This window comes from Nilaparvata lugens, chromosome 5, assembly GCF_014356525.2.
Source record: "Nilaparvata lugens isolate BPH chromosome 5, ASM1435652v1, whole genome shotgun sequence".
Lineage (NCBI taxonomy): Eukaryota > Metazoa > Arthropoda > Insecta > Hemiptera > Delphacidae > Nilaparvata > Nilaparvata lugens.
Window position 1 is genome coordinate 32,190,621 of NC_052508.1, and position 25,766 is coordinate 32,216,386.

General features: G+C 35.4%; 1 protein-coding gene across 3 annotated transcripts in view; it reads left to right on the forward strand.

Annotated features, from left to right (window-relative positions):
* Window positions 1-25,766, forward strand: part of LOC111046234 (vacuolar protein sorting-associated protein 54) — a 66,720-nt gene that overhangs the window by 24,678 nt on the left and 16,276 nt on the right. For all 3 annotated transcript variants that reach the window (XM_039428177.1, XM_039428179.1, XM_039428178.1), the window contains 8 exons: window positions 2,933-3,035; window positions 9,811-10,007; window positions 10,983-11,125; window positions 12,690-12,789; window positions 13,487-13,629; window positions 20,413-20,542; window positions 22,638-22,898; window positions 24,596-24,790. In XM_039428177.1, the coding sequence (XP_039284111.1) occupies window positions 2,933-3,035; window positions 9,811-10,007; window positions 10,983-11,125; window positions 12,690-12,789; window positions 13,487-13,629; window positions 20,413-20,542; window positions 22,638-22,898; window positions 24,596-24,790 (1,272 nt within the window). The remainder of the gene's footprint in view (window positions 1-2,932; window positions 3,036-9,810; window positions 10,008-10,982; window positions 11,126-12,689; window positions 12,790-13,486; window positions 13,630-20,412; window positions 20,543-22,637; window positions 22,899-24,595; window positions 24,791-25,766) is intronic.

Genomic DNA, 25,766 nt, shown 5'->3' on the forward strand with positions numbered 1-25,766 from the left:
TATCAATCAAATGATTCAGAACAAATAGTAAAACAGTAAAAATGAATGCATTGTAGGTCTATTTATATAATGTATAGAGGAAAAATATCATGTTAATAGTGTGTTATTGCACCAAATTTCACTGTTTGTTTAGGCCATTTATTGTCGATTACTGTAGTCTATTGTTGATTATTACTATCTTGGCAGGGTGAAAGTGTATGAATGGCACAGTATGAGAGATTACCAACGGCACCTAGCTTCACGAAAAATAACTATGTGGGCTATAGGCTTGAACAAAAAGTGAAATTTGGAACATGAACACACTATAGCATGGGATATCTTCCCACGCTATTTTTACTCTATACTTACTATAGATTAATTTTTATATATTTTTAGTATTGCTTTCCGAAAAAAATTAAGGTACCCCATTTTCTAAATTTCTATACGTTTTGAGGTCCCCTGAGTCCAAAAAAGTGGTTTTTGGGTATTGGTCTGTATGTGTGTGTGTGTGTGTGTATGAGTGTATGTGCGTCTGTGTACACGATATCTCATCTCCCAATTAACGGAATGACTTGAAATTTGGAACTTAAGGTCCTTACACTATAAGGATCCGACACGAACAATTTCGATCAAATGCGATTCAAGATGGCGGCTAAAATGGTGAAAATGCTGTCAAAAACAGGGGTTTTCGCGATTTTCTCTAAAATGGCTCCAACGATTTTGATCAAATTTATACCTAAAATAGTCATTGATAAGCTATATCAACTGCCACAAGTCCCATATCTGTAAAAATTTCAGGAGCTCCGCCCCATCTATCCAAAGTTCGATTTTAGATTTCCAATTATCAGGTCTCAGATATAATTGAAACGAAAATTTCGAGTGGGAAAAATTGAGCATGGAAATCTCTTCAATTAATGTCCAGTAACATGCACCTAAAATTGAAAATAAGCTTGAAATTTGAGAAAATTTAACTATTCAATATTGCAAACTTTTGGCAACTGTTGATTCTATTAAATCATTCACTATGAAGAGATTGCAGATCTCGTGTGTATCCAACGTTATTGAACTGTCACCAGCTGGCTCAGATCTTTGACTTGAGATGCGCGTTTACACTAGCGTCAGGTGATCAATTTTCATAACGGCAAGGAAAGTTGTTTGAGTACGCCACACCAGATTTTTACTGTACCATATGGGATACTATCTTCTTATGCTATCTTTTTTCTATGATAGTAAGCCTATGTAAAATTGAAATATCTGGTGTGGCGCACTCACACAACTTTCCTTGCCGTTATGAAAATTTATCACCTGACGCTAGTGTTCTCGCGCATCTCAAATCTACTATTCAAAGATTTGAGCCAGCTGGTCATCATGTCTTATGGTATCAGGTTATGGGGCCATTCCTCAGGTGTAAAAAATATTAGTTTTACAGAAGAATGCAGTCAGAATAATAAGCAATGCAGATTACCTAGATCATTGTAAACCTCTATTCAAGGAAAATTCAATATTAACAGTCTTCAATGAATTTTTGTATCAGTGCTTGAAAGAGATAAAATTGAGGGAAAATGTACTGACGGTTGCCAGTGATATTCACAATTATCCGACTAGGGCCAGTGGAGATCTGCATGTACCTAGGTGCAGACTCAGCAAATCTCTTTCAAGTTTTCCAATAGTGGGGATAACATTTTTCAACCTGTTACCAGCCTCCTTCCGTACCCTTCCCCTTCCTGTATTCCTCAGACATTTAAGAAAATGGCTCATAGAAAATCTATTCTACTCTTTTGAGGAATTCAGGACAGTGGTAGGTAGAATAAATTATTAATGTCAACTATTACATGAAATAGTTAATTATAACGTAGCCCTATTATGGGTGAACTATTGAATGCTATTCATTGATATTGTTGTCTTTACTCATTTTAAGGATTTTTTATTATGTATTTTGACCTAATTATGATTTTATTATGTATCGTAATTTTATAAAATATTTTGTGACGTAGCCTTATGTACTACTGTATCGCCAGGCTAAATAAATTGATTGATTGATTGAAAGATATGAGACAGCTGGTGATAGGACAATAATGTTGGATACACACGAGATCTGCAATCTCTTCATAGTGAATGATTTAATAGAATCAACAGTTGCCAAAAGTTTGCAATATTGAATAGTTAAATTTTCTCAAATTTCAAGCTTATTTTCAATTTTAGGTGAACATGTTACTGGACATTAATTGAAGAGATTTCCATGCTCAATTTTTTCCACTCGAAATTTTTCGTTTCAATTATATCTGAGACCTGATAATTGGAAATCTAAAATCAAACTTTGCATAGATGGGGCGGAGCTCATGAAATTTTTACAGATATAGGACTTGTTGCAGTTGATAGAGCTTATCAATGACTATTTCAGGTATGAATTTGATCAAAATCGTTGGAGCCGTTTTCGAGAAAATCGCGAAAAACTGTTTTTGACAACATTTTCACCATTTTAGCCGCCATCTTGGATTGCATTTGATCGAAATTGTTCGTGTCGGATCCTTATAGTGTAAGGACTATACGTTCCAAATTTCAAGTCATTCCGTTAACTGGGAGATGAGATATCGTGTACACAGACGCACATACACTCATACACACACACACACACACACACACACACACACACACACACACACACACACACACACACACACACACACATACAGACCAATACCCAAAAAACCACTTTCGGACCTTGAAACGTATAGAAATTAAGAAATTTGGGTACCTTAATTTTTTTCGGAAAGCAATACTTTCCTTACCTATGGTAATAGGGCAAGGAAAGTAAAAAATTAATACCTCCACAAATTTGAAAGTAATAATTGAGAATACAATATATTGTGAACTTTGGAATTTTTTAAAAATGTGATATAATTCGACTATTTATTAGTAATTTCTTCATGCTATTCTCTTTGTTTTTCAACAGAGACAACGAAAACATGAGAGGCTGAATCTGTCTGTGCCAAAGCCACATTCTCATGCAGAATTGCTACAGAATTTCCCCAATCTTAGAATAGGAAAACCAGTTGGTGAGTTGTATCTTTCTGCTTTAATGGCCTTCTTTTTTGTCGACTAGCTAGTGCGAGTAGCCCTACAAAAATAACGGTCCTAACGAATGTTACATTTACTTATATTGTCTGTCAAAGTATTCTTGAATATGTTTCAGTCTAGTTCATTCTCAAACTCTTGGAAAAGATCCAAAGAACCTTAAAGGTTAGGAAAGAATAAAAATCCTCGTTATAATACGTTCGTTTGTTCAGAGACATTTTTTTCACTGAACTTGAAGAAAATTAATGAAATTGTGATTTGGACTCTTTTAATTTATGAGTAAAATAGCAGTCATTGAAACTTTTTCTTATGATAAATGATCAAATCAAATACAACAAATTCAATAATCTGGTGACAAAGGCAACATATATTATCTTATTTATAACATAGAAGAAAAATATCATGTTAATAGTGTGTTATTGCACCAAATTTCACTGTTTGTTTAGGCCATTTATTGTCGATTACTGTAGTCTATTGTTGATTATTACTATCTTGGCAGGGTGAAAGTGTATGAATGGCACAGTATGAGAGATTACCAACGGCACCTAGCTTCACGAAAAATAACTATGTGGGCTATAGGCTTGAACAAAAAGTGAAATTTGGAACATGAACACACTATAGCATGGGATATCTTCCCACGCTATTTTTACTCTATACTTACTATAGATTAATTTTTATATATTTTTAGTATTGCTTTCCGAAAAAAATTAAGGTACCCCATTTTCTAAATTTCTATACGTTTTGAGGTCCCCTGAGTCCAAAAAAGTGGTTTTTGGGTATTGGTCTGTATGTGTGTGTGTGTGTGTGTATGAGTGTATGTGCGTCTGTGTACACGATATCTCATCTCCCAATTAACGGAATGACTTGAAATTTGGAACTTAAGGTCCTTACACTATAAGGATCCGACACGAACAATTTCGATCAAATGCGATTCAAGATGGCGGCTAAAATGGTGAAAATGCTGTCAAAAACAGGGGTTTTCGCGATTTTCTCTAAAATGGCTCCAACGATTTTGATCAAATTTATACCTAAAATAGTCATTGATAAGCTATATCAACTGCCACAAGTCCCATATCTGTAAAAATTTCAGGAGCTCCGCCCCATCTATCCAAAGTTCGATTTTAGATTTCCAATTATCAGGTCTCAGATATAATTGAAACGAAAAATTTCGAGTGGGAAAAATTGAGCATGGAAATCTCTTCAATTAATGTCCAGTAACATGCACCTAAAATTGAAAATAAGCTTGAAATTTGAGAAAATTTAACTATTCAATATTGCAAACTTTTGGCAACTGTTGATTCTATTAAATCATTCACTATGAAGAGATTGCAGATCTCGTGTGTATCCAACGTTATTGAACTGTCACCAGCTGGCTCAGATCTTTGACTTGAGATGCGCGTTTACACTAGCGTCAGGTGATCAATTTTCATAACGGCAAGGAAAGTTGTTTGAGTACGCCACACCAGATTTTTACTGTACCATATGGGATACTATCTTCTTATGCTATCTTTTTTCTATGATAGTAAGCCTATGTAAAAATTGAAATATCTGGTGTGGCGCACTCACACAACTTTCCTTGCCGTTATGAAAATTTATCACCTGACGCTAGTGTTCTCGCGCATCTCAAATCTACTATTCAAAGATTTGAGCCAGCTGGTCATCATGTCTTATGGTATCAGGTTATGGGGCCATTCCTCAGGTGTAAAAAAATATTAGTTTTACAGAAGAATGCAGTCAGAATAATAAGCAATGCAGATTACCTAGATCATTGTAAACCTCTATTCAAGGAAAATTCAATATTAACAGTCTTCAATGAATTTTTGTATCAGTGCTTGAAAGAGATAAAATTGAGGGAAAATGTACTGACGGTTGCCAGTGATATTCACAATTATCCGACTAGGGCCAGTGGAGATCTGCATGTACCTAGGTGCAGACTCAGCAAATCTCTTTCAAGTTTTCCAATAGTGGGGATAACATTTTTCAACCTGTTACCAGCCTCCTTCCGTACCCTTCCCCTTCCTGTATTCCTCAGACATTTAAGAAAATGGCTCATAGAAAATCTATTCTACTCTTTTGAGGAATTCAGGACAGTGGTAGGTAGAATAAATTATTAATGTCAACTATTACATGAAATAGTTAATTATAACGTAGCCCTATTATGGGTGAACTATTGAATGCTATTCATTGATATTGTTGTCTTTACTCATTTTAAGGATTTTTTATTATGTATTTTGACCTAATTATGATTTTATTATGTATCGTAATTTTATAAAATATTTTGTGACGTAGCCTTATGTACTACTGTATCGCCAGGCTAAATAAATTGATTGATTGATTGAAAGATATGAGACAGCTGGTGATAGGACAATAATGTTGGATACACACGAGATCTGCAATCTCTTCATAGTGAATGATTTAATAGAATCAACAGTTGCCAAAAGTTTGCAATATTGAATAGTTAAATTTTCTCAAATTTCAAGCTTATTTTCAATTTTAGGTGAACATGTTACTGGACATTAATTGAAGAGATTTCCATGCTCAATTTTTTCCACTCGAAATTTTTCGTTTCAATTATATCTGAGACCTGATAATTGGAAATCTAAAATCAAACTTTGCATAGATGGGGCGGAGCTCATGAAATTTTTACAGATATAGGACTTGTTGCAGTTGATAGAGCTTATCAATGACTATTTCAGGTATGAATTTGATCAAAATCGTTGGAGCCGTTTTCGAGAAAATCGCGAAAAACTGTTTTTGACAACATTTTCACCATTTTAGCCGCCATCTTGGATTGCATTTGATCGAAATTGTTCGTGTCGGATCCTTATAGTGTAAGGACTATACGTTCCAAATTTCAAGTCATTCCGTTAACTGGGAGATGAGATATCGTGTACACAGACGCACATACACTCATACACACACACACACACACCACACACACACACACACACCACACACACACACACACACACACACACACACACACACATACAGACCAATACCCAAAAAACCACTTTCGGACCTTGAAACGTATAGAAATTTAGAAATTTGGGTACCTTAATTTTTTTCGGAAAGCAATACTTTCCTTACCTATGGTAATAGGGCAAGGAAAGTAAAAAATTAATACCTCCACAAATTTGAAAGTAATAATTGAGAATACAATATATTGTGAACTTTGGAATTTTTTAAAAATGTGATATAATTCGACTATTTATTAGTAATTTCTTCATGCTATTCTCTTTGTTTTTCAACAGAGACAACGAAAACATGAGAGGCTGAATCTGTCTGTGCCAAAGCCACATTCTCATGCAGAATTGCTACAGAATTTCCCCAATCTTAGAATAGGAAAACCAGTTGGTGAGTTGTATCTTTCTGCTTTAATGGCCTTCTTTTTTGTCGACTAGCTAGTGCGAGTAGCCCTACAAAAATAACGGTCCTAACGAATGTTACATTTACTTATATTGTCTGTCAAAGTATTCTTGAATATGTTTCAGTCTAGTTCATTCTCAAACTCTTGGAAAAGATCCAAAGAACCTTAAAGGTTAGGAAAGAATAAAAATCCTCGTTATAATACGTTCGTTTGTTCAGAGACATTTTTTTCACTGAACTTGAAGAAAATTAATGAAATTGTGATTTGGACTCTTTTAATTTATGAGTAAAATAGCAGTCATTGAAACTTTTTCTTATGATAAATGATCAAATCAAATACAACAAATTCAATAATCTGGTGACAAAGGCAACATATATTATCTTATTTATAACATAGAAGAAAAACTTTACTCAGCATTTATTAGTGATATGCTTTAAACGTATGATAGGTAGCGTTATTGATGTTATATAAAATTCAATCCACTTTTGAATAATACTTTCCATCCGAAAGATATTGCCGTTTCACTTATGACAAGATATAATTTACAAGTTATTATTATTCATCACCCATATTCCCTTTCTCTGTAATCCTTTCAGAATCTAATAACAATAAAAATCAAGAAGAAATCAGGTTACTGATCACAATTCCACTCTATAGATGTTTCATGAAACTCTTGAACTTATTAAAAAATAGGAAATTAACTAGCCAGGCTGTGATTTAATGAAAATCTTATTAAGATCTCATTAACACTTTCGCCAAAGGAAGTAGGAAACTACTCTGAAGAATCGTTAGAAATTATTATTTAGCGTAATTGTCTGTTAATGATTGCTTAAGGTGGGCCGTCCACTTGAACCGTTTTCGTCCAAACTAGCATCGGACGAAAACTACCGAACTCGTCCGAACGATCCCCCAACAAAGAAAGGAATAGATGCTCGTACATTGCAACAGGTTCATACGGCCGGCTCCGGCCGATCAATTTTTCGATCCGAATTGAAAATGGGATTCTCCGCCTCTATCCGGCCGAACTAACCAGGCGAGCTGAGACCAGTGGCGCACTCAGAAAATAATTATTGGGGGGGGGGGCTGCTGACTGGGGGTCCCTGGGCCAACCAATGGAGAACTTTCTTAAAATTCCTTAGAAACACCAGTATTTTAAGGTATTTTTAGATTATCTAAGCTCTTTGAATGCAAGTTTTGAGTGGGAACTACTAGTTGAGACATTGCCTCTGTGTGTCTGCCTCCCAACAATCCTTGGAACACTAATTGTAGTTTCATTCAATTCGGCCATTTTGTGTGCCTCTTGAAACAAGACTGAAAACTCTTCATCAACTTTTCTCTTAGTGACTTCAGACTCTGAAGTACATAGTCAGCATACTTCAAAGCAGCCCAGAGATCCGCATCACTTGAATGTAGCTTCTGACACAATATCAAAGTGTAGCTGAGTAGCTTTTTAGCTGATACTTGAGCTACAATATACTCTGACTGACATATAGCTGTCAAAAGGACATTGATCCCTGAAGATGTGTCCTTATCATCCCAACACATGATTCAAGGATGAAATGATAGGGTTGTACAGCTCTTTCATGACAAGAACAGCATCATGCCTTTAAACCCATCTGGTTGGGCATAGCTGTTTAAGTTTTTGTTTCTCAGTTTTTGGTGCTAGGGTTTAATTTTACCCTGGAGAACATTTTGCCTCTTTGGGGTGTTAAAAAAAGACCAAACTTTTTCAGTAGTGCCAAAACAATTTCTGATAGATCTGACCTCTGCAACATTTGTAATGGCTAAGTTAAGGCTGTGTGATGCGCAGTGTACATATAATGCCTTTGGGCAACGTTTCTGCACAATAGCCTGAGCACCTTTGACCTTTCCACTCATGGCTGATGCGCCATCATATCCTTGTCCTCTCAGATCTTCTATTTCAAGATTGCACTCTTCAAATCCTTTCAACAGTGTTTCCCCAAGTTCCTCGCCAGTTATTGTTTCTAGAGGCACAAACTGCAAAAACTTTTCATTAATCTTATAAACGTTCCGTTATATAGCAGTTCCGTTCACTGTGATGACTGTGACATAACCTACGATACTGTAGTAGCGTCTGTCTGATGAAATATTTAAATGCAAACATTGAAGGAAATAAATTTCTATCTCTGTGCAAACATTGGAGGAAATACATTTTTAGCCCATCGAATTCTTGGGCAATTAGTAGAAGTAGAAGTTTAGTAGATATCGGATTTAAAAATGGAATGTAATTTTCTCTTGTTTCTTGAGGGGGGGGCTACAGCCCCTTTAGCCCCCCCCCCCTGGGTGCGCCCATGGCTGAGACAACTAGTGTTCCTAACCTAAAATTGTTCCACAGTCTTGTTTGTTTTTGTTTTTAGAAGTTGCTCTGTGTCATAAAGATGTTTTACAAGCATTGTTCTATTTCAATGACGGCTGAAAATTCAACACATCATCATACTCTACATATAATTGCGTCATAGCGTTCATCCTCAAATAACCCTCCAAAGTCATGAAACAATATCATTTTAAGTTAAAATACTTCTAATTTCGTTGATATTTAGTTAATAAATAGATATTTAATAATTATTTTATATGATGATATGAATATATGAATAAATATCTGTGAATTTAAACATTTATTTTAATGTGTTAGGGAAATTATGAGTTAATCTATTTTGTTTCCAACAACAACAAAATTAAGAGAAAAAACTGAAGAAAAAATGTAGAAAATTCCACTGATGTGGAATTAGAAAGTAGAAATAATTGTGTTATAATATATTGTGATTGTGGAATGTAATAGATAAATAATTGATAATTAGTAGGTACTTCCAAGTAGCATAACTACTGAACTGGACTGACAAAAAAGGTTCCAATGGACGACCGTATTCGGCCGAGTTGACGGCCGGCAAATTCGACCGATCCAACGGCCGATCGGTTGAATACGGTTCCAGTGGACGGTTAGGGTTAGGTCTATTTCCATTCTAGAGGATAAGTTGTTGTAAAACTAGATAGCTGATCCTATTCTATAGCATGAAAACCGTAGTAACGAAATATGCAATAGATACTAACTTCAAACTTTGGGGAGTCTGATGATAGCAACCATTCAATAGGCTCACCAGAGTTCAGTCGGGTAGGCCTTTAGGCCACAAACTCAAACTGTCGTAAATTTATCCTACTATTTAATAAGGATGAGACTGAATAATCATTAAGAAAATCGTAATATAACGGTACGTTGCAGATGGCGTAGTGAAATTATCTTTATTGGGGTCTTATCTTAGCCTTAGCCTTGGAACCGCAGCTTTCACGTTGCGTATTGAATTCATCCTATTCTATTCCTCAACATTTTCTTTTGAAATAAATAAACAGCGTTTTTTGTATTGTTGCAGATAAGTTACATTTTGACGTTAGTACTATACCGAAAATATTTTTAGAACAGAATTTTAATCTAAGTTCGAAGAGAACGTTCAATGAAGTGTTTCCCCACATCACTGCCGATGAAGCTCAGTCACCTCAAAGTCCGCTACAGCTGACTGACAGTGTTGTCAGCTCGACTAACAGCTCAGCCAAATTGCTCCAAGAAAAGGCAAGTATTCTATTTATCTACTTGAATCATTTGTCACTTGTCAGTAGTGTTTGGCCTCCTCAACAATTCGCCTGCACTCTGATTTGACTGCTTCATTCTGGGTACATGCAAGACCTACGTCTTGTAGACCATACGTGTGTCTTGTAGGTCTTGGTACATGGCCCAGCCAGGTGACTTTGAATTAATAGGTACTTCACTAACATTTTTCCCTGTAAAATGGCATTGATTTCCTTACTGGTTTTATTCTTTAACTTATTATATTGGATGCTATTTTCTCAAAAATTTCAGGAAGTCTTAATAAAAGACTTTTTGAAAACCAAGAACCCGAGCTTCACAACCATAGAGGAGGACACTGTACCTTGAGAGCACTAGTGCTATGGATATTAAAATATTGATGGTATCGAATTTCAGTATCAATGCTATCGAAAATAAAACTGGAATTAATATACTGGAAATAAAACTGAAATAACTTATAACTACCAAACTAGTTAACCAACTTATAACTTGAGTTGAAGTTCTATAGTTGACTTACTAAAAATGAAATAAAATGCACTGGAACTCGATACTATCGATATTTTATTAGGCGATCAGTTGGTCACTGGTGCACTCGAAATATAGTGCTGCTCCATAGAGTATTTATCGAAAACAAAAACTGTTTTCAATGCCATCAGCAATCATTCTGTTCAATTTTAAAATAAAAAGCTGAATCAAAAATATCACAAACAAACAATTTGAATACTATTAAACTTCTTTCCGAAGTTCGTTTTTCTGTGGAAAAGTGATATTTTCATCTTCTCCATCTATTTCTCTTTCTCTATTGATATATTATAATGGTGTGGTGGTGTCACGTTCGAAATGTTGGAACAAGTGAACTATTCAGCTTAGTCAGCGCTTCAAATAAAATATAATATATATGTGTTTAACCATTTTTCATGCCATAATCATTATTTTAATATGAAATTTCTGCAATTGCAGTTAACCCATTACCTGGACATTGTGGAAGTGCAAATAGCCCAGCAAGTTGCTCAAAAATCCGATGCATTTTTCCATGCTATGACGTCTCATGACACGCTTATGGAACAACTAGGCCAAACTGTTTCAATTGTTAAAACTCTAAGGTAACAAAGTAATATAATTTCTTCAAACAAATAATATCTAAAAAAATGTGGTATTCCCATGTGCTTTCCAGTACTATTTAATATATAATTTATCAATCGTGGTGTGTAGAATTAATTTTTGCAAGAGAGTTTTGTAAATAAACATTATAAAATTATCGGTTCATAAAGCCTTGTACTATGAGACAGAGCTGTCCATTTAACGAAATCCTCTTCAACAACAAATCGTTTTTCATATCCTAAGTAATTTACCGCAATCACAGGAGATTTTCACTTCAAAATAACATTTTTTTCAGCAATTATCGAAAAATATTTAAGTATTGGTTGTTTGAATTAAGTGAGGAGGAAGCTGTGGCTCTGGTTTTGACGGGCGGTGGACTCACGTGACTGCAAAATTACATTTACAATTACAAATAACATTACTTCTACTGACTCAATGTCAATACTGATTCTGTACAATAAAATTTGACTGTAGGATACAGGCTGACTATACAATATAGAATAACTTTATACGATACAAAACTATGACAATCATTTGAATTAAATTACCCTCATTAATCAATTGATTTCATTTTGGCTTTCTTCCCCCTTTCCCTTTATAATGGAATTCCCAGTGTCTACGCACAAGCTATTTAGTATGCACAGTGCCTATGTAGTCTCATTCTATAATAATGAAAACCTAATTTAATTATTTTATAATTTTTATACTATTATATAGTATTATCATTTTATATTTATACTTTATCCGTATTTGTGGGAGTCACAAATACTCACAAATCACAATTATTTGATTATTAAAACATTTGATCATTCAAACTCTTAATGAATGTAAGGAAGAATATTGACATCTATCATTGTAGAGATGACATTCACAGCTATAATACAAGGAATAGGATCAGAATTGACGTGCCCTACACAAAATTGAGTAAAATTTTGACTAGTCCTGGCCACTTATCTTTGAAACTTTTCAATATCCTCCCTATCACAGTTAGGGAACCAACAGTAGCTTTATTCCAAAAGGATTGGAGAATCTCCTTTTAAAGAATCCCATTTATCATTTTTCCAAGTTCATTCATCTGCCCGTGTTAGTTCATTTTTAGACTTAAGAATTGTTTGTTTTGTCATTCCTCTTGTATTAGGTCTGCTTTTTTCAATTCTGATAGTGCTGTATATCGTCAACTTCATATCTTTGTAATGTTGGTTATTTTGGTTTTTGTAATAGTTTTTTTTCATATTATCGACTTCTGTTATACTTTTATTGACGTTTCCTATTGCATTGTATAATGCCTAAATGGAATAAAAGTATTCTTATTATGAAAAATTATATTATATTTCTGTGCAAACTGTGCTAAATCATTGCTAATCTACTGGGTAGGAATAGAGAATCGCATATAAGTTATTTCAGTGGTGACATGAAGTTAATTTATTTTTCATAGTTACATTCCAATTTCAACTATCTTATTGAAATTTTTTCCTCACTTTAAGTATTGGATCTCATGCTTATCTAATGTTTCAGAAATGTAAAAGTGTTTATTTACAATAAAGAAATGAAATTTCATTTTTCCAGGGAAAAGATCCAAAGTATAGACAGAGATTTGGTGAATGCACCCCTTACCATAATGAATCATGAGCGAACGAAACGAAATCACTACGTTATATTAGAAAAAGTAAGTTCCGAGTAACAATAATATTGAGCCTCTTAGAAATTAAACATTTTGCTATCGCGATAGCTAACAATATGCGAGTATTTTTATAACATGATTTTAAAACAATATTGATAACATTAATTTGAACACAGCCATGTAAATAATATGGGAAACATTAATGATGGAAATCAACTATTATCTTTTTGAACGCTTCGAAGTTTGAAAATTCAAACCGTGAGAGTAGCTTCATTTAGCGTCACTAAAGACATAAAATACGGATACAAAAAACTTTGATAAAAAAGATAAGATTGTCTATGCTACTCATTAAAAAACTTCTCCAGTGCTTCATTTATCTGCAGTAATGAAATATCTATAAAGGGTTACTCATCTCTTCTTTGAATCAATCAGTCTTTAAATAATATGAGTTCCGTTTTATATAATGTGATGCTAATTTTACTTTAAGTTGGAATTCAATGAGCTGTATCACTACATATCTACATTGATTAGATATCTTATACCCAAACAGATTTCACATTTTATAAAGCTCAAAGAAATTCGAGTTCAGAAACACTTTAAACCCTTCCAGTTACTTCCCATATCTGTTTTTGTAGCCTTTTAGTTACTTGCTATAGCTGTTTGTGACGTCTTCTACTAGTTACTTTCTTTTTCTGTTTGTGACGTAAACTTAGAATGAAAAGTTGAATTTTTTCGTTTTCAGTTGAAATTAATGTCGTCGGTTCTACAAACTCAACCCACAATTCAGCTGCTTCTGTCAACGCCAGACTATGTGGCCGCCCTCGATCTCATCTACACCACTCAGGATTTGCTTGCCCAAGAGCTGGCTGGTGTCCACAGTTTCAGGTCAGTAACCTATTCTCCTTTTGCTTATTTTAAATTGAGACGATTCAATCAAGCAAAATTGATTTTGCTTTATTTTAAATCAGCAGATAACCAGTGCTTCGCATGGTCTATTTTAAAACTTAACAAACTGAAATCTTGAAGAATTGAGAATAGGTCTATAACAATCTTTGGTTAATTAAGAATTTATATGCAAAATTCCAAGTAGCCTTAATCAGTCCAGTAGTTCAGTCCATAAGCCAGTTCTTTCCTTTATTATAGTACAGATAAAGATGAATTGCTCCAATGTTGCTGATTAGGAAGCAAAATCCGAGTTTTAGTACTCCCTGTACTAAAAGGTGTGACCTTGCCTAGACACAAATGATTGGATAGACGTGATAGTTTCGGTCGCCTTCCTGCCGCGTTTTTTTTTGTTTCGTTACTGAACACGTTGTCTGTTGAGGGGAACACTATACAGGGTGTCCCACCAAGGTTGTAACAGCCGTTGATCATAGATTTTTCACAACATTTCTGACAAAAAATGTTCAGTAAACTTTTTTCCTATCGACCTTAGTTTTCGAGATATATCGATTTGTCGATATTTTCAGAATATGTCAACTTCCGTTCATTAAATACTCAATAACTCGAAAACTACTGGTCGAATTTCAATTTCAAGGGTATTGTTGAAAAGAGAAAAACATTTCAAACAAGATTAGTCTAATTTTATTTGTTTTTAGATATTTTGTAGTTTTTTATCAGGGCTTAAACATGAAAAAATGCTATTCTTCAAATTCAAAGTCAAATTTCAAACCGATTTTTCTCCAGGTAATTATAGTGGTTTCAATATTTCAAAAACTTCTCCATTTCATAAGCTTTCAAATGAGTATAAATTCAAGTATTCAAAACTGCTAATATCTGGAATGAACACCTTCAAAATGAGGAAATTCACAAACATTATCTGTGATCTGTCAATAAAATGTTTGAAACACAATATTGTGCTAAGATCCAACGGACATCAGGCTGAATGGTCTACGTTTTTTGAATTATTCAAATCATTAGTCCATGACAATACCACTTTATCAGATCAACATAAGGTCCAGTATTTAGTTTCAAAGCTTACTCATGAGGCCGCAAATATTTGTAAACATCTTCAACCTAGAGCCACTAATTACAAAATTATTTGGGATGCATTGGTTAGCCGTTATAATGACCCTAGATTCTCATTTAGATGAAATATTTCAGTTCAAAAGTTTGAAGGTTGAATCTAGGGCCGGCTTAGCATCGATATTAGATAGATTTTGTAATTCTATTACAGCTTTGAAGCGGGTAAAAAATGAGGGTTTGGAGGATTGTATTTTTTTGTACCTGGGATTGAAAGTGTTAGATCCAACATCTCGTAGAGAGTTCGAGATTTCTTGTCGAGTAAGGACCTCCCGACTTACAAAGATTTTGTACACTTCATTGAAAGACAGTTCAAGTCATTGCCATGTGATGAAAATAATAAATTCGAATTATCAAGTGGTGTGAAGCCAGTCAAGAACTTGTCAAATTCTAAGATTTTTGTTCAATCAGAGACGACTTCGACTGGTAATGTTCGTGAAAAGTCAAATTGTTTGAAGTGTAATCAAGGTACTCATAGCTTACTTGATTGTCGTTCTTTTTTGAAATTGTCACTGTGGGAACGTTTCCGTTTTGTCAAAGACAAATCATGTTGTTTCAAGTGTTTGCTTAATAGTCATTCTGTTCGTGAATGTACTAGTATAGTGCGTTGTAACCAGTGTGAAAAGCCGCATCATTCCTTATTGCATTTCGATTTTAATAAAAAATCGTCTCAGGGTGATGTGAATAATGTAAACAAGGAAGTGGTCAACTGTTCGACCAAGGTCAATGACAGTAAGAATGCTGAATCAACTGTGTTGTTGTCTACTGTAGTGGCTACTGTTTTGAGTAGACAGGGAAATCATGGTAGGGTTAGGTTGCTGATAGATTCTGGGAGTCAGTGTAACTTTCTTACAACACCTTGTAAACGACTTAATTTGCCGATAACACGTCTGGCGACAACAGTTAATTGTTTCGGCGGAGGGTCGAGAGCTGTGCGGGGTGAAACGGCCTTTATGATTTCCTCTCTCAAAGAGCCAGTTATTTCTTTTTCTGTACAAACTTTGGTCGTAAATCATATTGTCGATAAATTGCCTTCTCGAAGAGTAGATAGATCTAAATTGTCGTATTTGAAGGGTCTTGATCTTGCTGATACGCAATATTATTTACCTAGCTATATTGATGGCATTATTGGCGCCGAGTTGATCCCAGAATTGTTGAAAGATAAGCAGTCTACTGATCGTTTAGGTCCAGTTAAAACTGTCAACAGTGTGTTTCGCCATATTGTGATGGGCCGTGCACCAGTTGTGAACGCATTAGACAATGATGGAGATGATAGTTGTTTATTTGTTTGTAACCCATCATTGAATAATCTTGTACAAAAGTTCTGGGAAATTGAAGAATGTCCTAAGGCTAAGAGTTCTCTCACTGTGAACGAAATTGATTGTGAAAATCAATTTAAATCGTCGGTTCGTCGTTTGGACTCTGGTCGGTTTGTGGTATAATTACCATTTTTGAAATCGTCTGATAATCTAGGAGATTCGTTCTCAATGGCGAAACGAAGACTGTTAAACTTAGAAAAACGTCTTGCTCGTACTTAAAGTGTAAAAATTGCGTATCATGAAATTATTATGGTTGACTATTTGAGACAGGGTCATATGTCTTTAGTGAATGATCAGTCAGATGAACAGGGATATTATATTCCTCATCACTGTATTGTTAAAGCTCGCAGTACAAGTACACCGTTGCGTATTGTCTTCGATGCGAGTGCTAGAACGGTAAACGGCCTATCTCTGAATGATGTCTTGCATGTGGGACCGAAATTGCAGACGGATATTTTCTCTTTGTTGTTGTATTTTCGTCTTTTCGCGATAGCCTTAACAGCGGACATCAAACAGATGTATCGTCAGATTGTTGTTGACGAGTCTTGTTGCTGTTTTCAGCGAATTTTATGGAGATTTTCTCCTGATGACCCAGTCGAGATTTACGAGTTGAATTGTGTAGTGTTTGGTATCACTTCCTCGCCTTATTTAGCGCTGAGAACAGTACATCAATTAGTACAAGAAGGGGGTGAAAATTTTCCGATCGCAGAGAAAAGAATCCCGTGTTCGATGTTCATGGATGGTTAAATTTAGTCACGTCAGTTCCATCATTACATGAAGCAGACGCGCTCTATCATCAGTCTAAAGAATTGTTTAAAAAGGGAGGTTTTGAATTGACGAAGTGGGCATCAAATTCTCCGGAAATGTCAAAAATGTTGGATAGCGAAAAATCCTCTCTCGAAAAAGAATTTGAGGCTAGTACATTGGCTATTTTGGGACTTGAATGGCAGCCTAGTACTGACGTATTTAACTTTCTCGTGAATTCAGAACAGAAGGACACAATGGATCGAGTGTTAGCGTTTTCAGACTCCACTGTTACACTTCAGTGGATTAGAGCATCACCATCTCGGTGGCAAACTTTTGTCGCAAATAGAGTTTCCCGCATTCAAGATTGTCTGATTGATCGTTGGATGCACATAGCAGGTGTGGAGAATCCAGCGGATTGTTTGTCGAGAAGCTTGACTCCGCGTGACCTTGTAGAGCACAATTTATGGTGGACGGGGCCTGAGTGGTTGTCTATGGATGAGAGTCATTGGCCGGTTAATACGGAATTCGTTGAGCTGGAAAATCTGCCAGAGGCGAAAAAGAACACTGTATTGACTGTATTCGAGTCAGAAAATTTGTCTGATAATGTAATCTATCGTCTGATTGAGCGCTGTTCCAACTATAATTATTTGTTGCGTGTTGTTGTCATTGCTTTGAAGACTGTACCGAATATTACCGAAACCAGGAATTTCGGACTTGGAGATAGCCGAGTTGTATTTGTGCAGAGTGATTCAAAAAACTCATTTTTCATCAGAACTGAATTTATTGAAAAATGGAAAAGATTGTCCTACTCGTTTTCAGCGGCTATCCCCTTTTTAGATAGCGAGCTTATTCGAGTTGGTGGTCGCTTGCAGAATGTGAGCATTGAGTTTGATAGTTGTCATCAAATTGTGTTACCGAAAACAGATCACTTTGTCACATTGTTGATTGATCACTATCATAAAACAAACTGTCATGCAGGGCCTCATTTATTGTTGTCACTAATTAGACAGAAGTTCTGGATATTGTCCGCTCGTACAGTTATTCGTAATCGTGTTCATAAATGTAATATCTGTTTTCGATGTAGTCCAAGAGAGATCACACCCAAAATGGGTAACCTACCGTCTTGTCGAGTCACGTTATGTAAACCCTTCCAAGAATGTGGAGTGGACTATGCAGGTCCAATAAATATCACCATGGCTAGGCGCAGGAATCCTTTCATCCTTGAAGCCTACATTTGTTTGTTTGTTTGCATGGCGACAAAGGCAGTACACATTGAGCTGGTGTCAGGTTTATCAACGCCTCAATTTTTGGATGCTTTCCAGCGATTTTTATCGCGTCGTGGGCCCTGTCGTGTGATGCACTCCGATTGCGGTACGAATTTTGTTGGTGCCAACGAAGAATTGTCTGAATTCAGCAGCCTTTCAAGAAATGTTCTCATCTCAGTTGTCGGAGTACCGTATTGAATGGAAATTTTTACCGCCAGGTAGTCCTAATTTTGGTGGCTTATGGGAGGCGAACGTTAAGTCAGTTAAGTCATACCTGTTCCGTGTGATTGGGAAACAGTTGTTGATCTACGAAGAGTTGAACATCGTATTAGTACAAATCGAAGCCGTGCTGAATTCAAGACCCCTGTGTCCATTGAGCTCAGATCCGCGTGAACCACTAGCGCTCACACCCGCACATTTCCTGACATTGACTCCTCTCAAATATCTTCCTATGCAGGATGTCGAAAAATGTTCAATTAATCGTTTGAATAGTTTCGAGTTAAGTCAAATGGTTCAATCTTTTTGGAGTAGATGGCGAAAGGAGTACTTCCACGAATTACAGGTTAGATAGAAGTGGTGTAAAAATACAGCGTCACTCACAGTGGGAATGGTGGTGATAGTGGACCAGTCTAATGGACGTTATAAGCGGCCGGCTACAAAACTGTATCCATTGCCAAATCAATGAGCATTATATGCTCCCGTAGCCTTGTATTCGTCAAGTTGTTTTTTTTTTGTGTGTAGTTCACACATTTTGTTTATTGGTCTTTTGTTTTACTTGGTGTTGGTTTTTTCTAGCATGTTTTTTTGGGGTTTGCGGATTTTTTTTGTGTTTCCAGCTTTGGCTGAAAATTAATTTTTCAGGGTCGGGGGTATGTTGACGCCGTTTGAATATAATGGAGTTTGGCGCTAAGTAGTTAGTTTCCAATCTTCCCCGTCTTCTGGTGCACTCTAGTGCATAATTGTTTAATTGTTTGTTCTGTAGTTTTCAAGTTCAGTCGGTTCGCATAGCTGCCTTCGTTGACAGGACAGTTCGACTCGTTTGTTGATTTGTATTTCAATCGGAAATTATTAATTGGAATTCCGTGTCTCCGATCGTAGGGAGTAACAATTGAATTTAAAGTACATGTGAGAATTTGAGTATTTTTTATATCTAAAGTAGTAGTGAATTAATACCTAGTAAAATTGAGAAGCAAAATTCCATACATGATTCAACAACTCTCTGCAGTGCCTGGCTACACATAAATCATCAGAGGTCAAGTGATTTATTTACATTTCTCTATTCCTTAATTCTTTCCTTAACCTTTTTACCACCCAAACCTATAGGTAAAATTCACTCTGACTTACAGCGTAGATCATCAGCCAGGGTAAGTTTTAATAATAGAGTTTTTCATTGCACCATGAATGGATTCATTACTACTTTTCTGTCAGAATATATTGAATATTAAATCGATTAAAATTACAGTCCACTTAATCAGAAATTTGTATAACTAATTCGATTAATCTTGTTTGAAATGTTTTTTCTCTTTCCAACAATACCCTTGAAATTGAAATTCAACAAGTAGTTTTTGAGTTATTGAGTATTTAATGAACGGAAGTAGGCATATTCTGAAAATATCGAAAAATCGATATATCTCGAAAACTAAGGTCGATAGGAAAAAAGTATACTGAACATTTTTTGTCAGAAATGTTGTGAAAAATCTATGATTAACGGCTGTTACAACCTTGGTGGGACACTCTGTATAAAGGGAATTCTGATTATACGAGCGGAATCCGCTTGTATAATGTTCTCTATAGGAGGCAATGCATCCTATTAACGAGCAAAAATTTCCGTCGACCAGCCTTATAGTAGGGCGTAATATATACCTAATACTTAGGTATTGTGACTGAAGTTTCAACCAAAGATGGGCGGACTCTACATCAAGAGTACGACTGATAATGGTGTCTTTGGTTAATGACCATAGATGACATGTAGCTTGATCCATTCGAAGTTTGAATCCACTGACAGTCAATACTAGAAATGTATTTTAGAGAAAAATTTCCAGCAACCAACAGGGAAGAAGCAGAAGGGATTTGATGGATAGCTAACTAGTACGGTATTGAGACTTATCTATTGTGAAATTCAATTCAAACTGTCGCAATTGGTTGAATTGAAAGCATTAGGATATTTATAAACAGTTCTGAAGTGAATCTCAATATAGAAAGTGTACACTTTGTCCGTGTTGAGGCGTTTATCAATTGTGTCCATTATGAAAAGTGTAGGACGGCTAATTGGGCTATATTGTGCTATTAGGTGGATGTGTTGGCTTGTGTTGCAGGCATCTGAGCTCAGAACTGAATGAGATGGTGAAGGTGATTGAGACTTTGATGGCGGGTGAGTTCGAGCGGTACGCGACCGCCGACCTCAATCGACCACTCAGCGAGTCCGAGTCCTCTGTTCTCGAAGGGGTAAATAACAATCACATATCACAACATTGTTGAATACTCCAATTCAGATGTCCTATTTCAATAAAATTATTAGAATTGATGGTGATGTTGTGAAACCTCTCCATAATAAGATATAATTATATCTTAATCTTCCATATAGATCCATAATCTTATTTATTCACTTTCCTGTTAATATTTTCATTGAAAAAAGTTAATTTTACCTAGAAACTAACTAAAAAGGTGTATATATTTTAATATTATGTATAATATTCATTACTTTGGTTATAGCTATCGCCATCCAATTATTTAGGAGCTCTAGACTACTAAGATTAGGTTAAGAATGTTTCTGTATCCTCATTCCTCAGTACAGCTGATGATGTGTTGGTAAACGTGAAACCATGGTACTGTTTTAAAGTTTTTAGTGAAATTCGACAATGTCTTTGTTTTATGTTCTATTTTAATATGTTCCTTTAGATATGTTTTCATGCTATTTTTTCATAACAATATTTCTAAGAAAAAAGGCTGACCTTGAGCAATTTCCCAGTTTGAATTTTCAAAATTTTTGAAAATACATTCACACAATCCAATATAACTTGCAGTCCAAAATTATAAATTCTAAAAACTTGGAATATAAAAATTTAGATATAAAAGCACTAGAGTAAGATAAAGTTTTACTAGAGCTACAAAGGTATATTAAAGTTATTTTACTTGAAGAGGTTGAGTGAGAATAGCCCCATTAGAACTGTTAGGGTGGCCACTAACGGTGATGAACATATATGACACACATACATTGTTGTGTCATCACAGCGAAAGGCTTCGAGCTAAATTTTTTGTTGTTAGATTCTTGAATTTCCTATTTTTGTTGTGTATTTCTTCTTTGCCGCTCGCATTCTTCTCCGCATTTGAGGTTAAATTATTTTTGTATCATTATAATTATAATTTTATAATTATGTAATTTTTCAGTAGTTTATTCATTGTTATTGGTTGTTCATTTCATATTAGAAGCTTTTTGTGTAGTTGAGAAGTTGATATTGTGGTAATTATTCATATTGAATGAAAAAGACTAAGAAATTGTCAAAAAACCACTGATTTATTGATAGTTAGAAAAACCGGTTAGCGTGGTGTACAAACTTAAATGTGATGATTGTAATGCTTGTTATGTGGGTCAGACTGGTAGAAGTTTTGAAAGTAGAATTAAAGAACACATCAGAGATTGGAATAAACAAAATGGGGAATCTAACTTTGCAGAACATTTGATAACAAATAATCACAATTTCACAGTTAAGGAGAATGTTGAGTTTCTGCATGTTAATAACAAAGGCAGATCTTTGAATATTCTAGAGGCTTTAGAAATAATAAGAGTAATTAAGGAAAATTCTCAGTATAGTTTAAATGACCAGATTCATTTCAACCAATACAACACTACGAATTTAGTTCTATCATAAAATTGTAAGCATACATTAGTCAATAGTTTTTCCATTTACATATTTGTTTTATTATCTTTCACACTTATTTTCTTGGTTCTTATTTTGTACTAAAAGTAAATTTTATTATCATGGCGATTCTGTTTCTTGAGCCGCCATTTTGTCACACCGTTGAGGGGGAGGAGACTGTCTAGCTAGGCCAATGGCAGGCGTTCATGCCCTCGACCAATAGCAGTACTCTTCTGCTAATATAAATTCTGCTGCTCTTGTATTTAGTTTTAGTTTATCAGAGATTGAAAATGGTGTAATAACCGACACCGGTCTTTCTAATTATCAATAAATCAGTGGTTTTTTGACAATTTCTTAGTCTTTTTCATTCAATTATATTAGAAGCCTCATGCTGATGACAAAACATGATTAACATGTGTGTGTGTGTGTGTGTGTGTGTGTGTGCATGATAAAAATGCATGTATATCATGTATGTCCTACCGTTAGTGGCATTATTCTCAACATTTTGTCATTGAATAAAACTTGATTTGATTCGATCATGATAAAACATGAAACCGACACAACCTAGCCTTAAAACTACTACTCAGAAATGCATTGAACACTACTACTAGAAACTAGTACCATTAGCACTACTGAATAGTGATAGTGTAATAGTTGAATGTGTTGACTGGTGTTGTGCATAGGACAAGCTGTTGTGCATAGTTCTGGGCATGCTGCGTCAGGGCAGCGTGGCATTTGTGGAGGCGTACCAGAGGGAGGCAGTGGCGGCGATCAAGGCGGCCGTGAAGCAGGTGGTGATAGAGGTGGTGGCAGCCAGCGACCACGCCCACGCCGCCCCCGAGGCCACCCTCGACCACCAGCTCAAGGCGCTCACTGTCGACCAGTGGACCCTGCTCCTCAAGAACACCACTGTCTCACTGCTCAGGCTTGTCACCAGGGTCAAGGTATACCACAAACAACAATCAATTATTATACAGCAAAACTATCATTTCAATTTAGTTCGGTACCCAAACCTGTGAAATGCTGTACCTCTTTAAACAAACTTGTGATGAGAGAGAAAAGATCATTTATTCACATGATGCAAACAAAATTTCTATTCCTCCTAATTTCATAACAATATATTATCCAATTATTAATGTTGATAATGATTCTTTTCTTGAAAAATCTTACTCGCAAGGCTGTTTGCACGGTATAAGTTCAAGCTAAAGTAAACAATCTGGATTTTTTGTCGTTTAAACTAAAATTCCGTCTGCACAGTACCAGTTTGATACTTGAAGCTACACCCATCGTGAAAATAGTGCTTGAAATGAGATGAATCTCTTGAATATTATAGTTATTATAGTATAATTATAGTTATATTATAAAATATTTCATTTCAAATATATCCTGGTTAGGCCCGCCGCAAAGTAGACCCACGATAATCCACGAAAAGCAACCCACGCCGTGGGATGTTTTGTAAACCATTGCTATAGTAAACGCAAATTGGAGAGGCGGATCATGGTGGAGTGAAATTGGTAAATTTCAAGCAGTAAAAAATTTCGTCTGCTTTGTGTTTGTTTACATTCGAAATATCATCATAATCTGCCTCGTTCATATTTATGTACAATAACAATAGTGTAGAACTTCAACAACAGCTGTTAACCTACTGAAGTTTTTTTCTTTTTTTCCATCATGATAGTGTTTCTTTATAATAAATGCATTGTAAAAATATTTGTAAAATATGTCAGTGTTGTTGTTGTGAAGCTAACTTCTCATTGAAAATATGTTTATTCAAGATTTTTCAAATTCAGTCATACATTTATGTAAATTTTACATTTTCACATTCAAGTAAAAAAATATACCATAAATAAGAAACGATTAGCACCACCTCAAGCCTTCACTGAACCATTGTAATTGGGCAAGTGACGAGTATTTGTTTGTTTTTCTCAAAACATAAATAAAACCTGATTTTAAAATTGTCATATGATTGACACATCTCCAATATTTAGGATAACACATGTAATTTAAAGCTTGAAATTTACCAATTTCACTCAGATATGGTGCCACCATCACCTGCCTCTCCAATTTGCGTTTACTATAGGCTTATCCAGACATATGTGTAATGATAATTATACATGCAATTAATAATCCATTTGTCAGCTGATAGATTATGAATAAATCTATATCAATGGTTTACAAAACATCCCACGGCGTGGGTTGCTTTTCGTGGATTAGCGTGGTTCTACTTTGCGGCGGACCTTATTCTTATAGAAGATTTGTATATTCCAAACTGTTCTATTGTATCAAGTTCTTGATCTGCTTATTTTATCTTTAGGAGTGTTTATGTTGGTGTGCTCAGTTTCATTAAACTTATTCCCATTTGTTGATACTGATGTTGTGATTTCTGTATGTGCACAAAGATTATCAATATGTGTCCTAAGACAGCTCACTTGAATTCATATGAGGTTGATCCCAAAATGTCATTTTGGGATGTATTTGATTGTTTATTTATTTTTTTATATGAAGAAAGAGTAAAAGGTTGATAGGTTTCAAATCTATTCAAACTGGTGTTTCAAGTATTACCAGTATCAAGTAAAACCATGCGTTAAACAGGAGTTGGTTGAAGTGAGTTTTTGTGAAATGTGATGGTGTTTTGTTGTAGAACGCAAGAGACGTGATGCAGCGAGCGGCTGACGAGAGCGCCGGCAGACAAGTGCAGCAGAGTGACAGCGACAGTGCGAACAGCGCCACTGCAGCGCTCTCTGTCATGTGCGAACACTTCCTCAGCGCCGAGGACTACGAGCGAGTCAGCCATAAGCTCAGGTCGTTGCTGCTCTATACCTGTCACTATGCTCAGGTTCGTCAATACCATTATTCTTATCGATCAGTTTTAATAATGTAACATGTACGTCTATTGAATGTAACCGCCATAGAATGATTTCACTGCATTGTCCTCCGATTCGTTTATTGGTTCTTTTGGAATTGATACCATAAAGGTGGGTTTTCGTCTGTGCATAAATGCTGTCGTCAACCACGACAGGGGGAGGTTCTCAGATAGGCTATATTTCAATTAGTCCAAATAACCTGATAGGTGCCTTATAATGTTTCAAAGAGGAAGGTTAAACAGGTTAGGGTTTTGCTTTCTAATGGCAAATAATAATGATATTATTCGATATGTTTTGATAGTTTTAAATAATGATCACAAATATTAAAAATAATTGATCAGCTATTTTCAGCACATTTGAAATTTGGACATTATGAATGTCACCCGACAAAAATGCCTATCGTGGTCGACGTTGGCAGTTTACGCTCAAACCAAACCCCACCTTTAGATGATTTCATTTTATAGTGGTTATAGACGCACATGCAACCTGGAGCTAGTGTTATTGAGCAAAGCTATTTTCCACAGTATCAATAAATGCCTACTTCCAGCCCTAATGAATTTTTTCTTCATCAGTATTGAAGATAGCCATAGAATAAAAAATATCATAGAAACATATCTGTAATAGAATAAATTATCGCTATCGGACTGCCAAGCCGTATGGTTCGATAACCGTGCCGTCTACGTGTCCTACCGATTAATGTCGACTTGAAGTAGAATCGTGTTCAATGGTATTTTCAAATTAAAGTGTGGCTATAATAATAGATACGAAAAAGAACTTAGCATAGATTGAAAATTGGGAGCTATTTAATGTGGTGATTCGTTTTCCTTTTGGTGTGACTGGTTTGTGGCTTCGAGACGTACGGTACTAAATAATTAGAAACTTTTTATATTTCAACTCGCTGAAAATATACTCAATTACTTGCCGAAAAGTTCAATTATTATTTCTCTG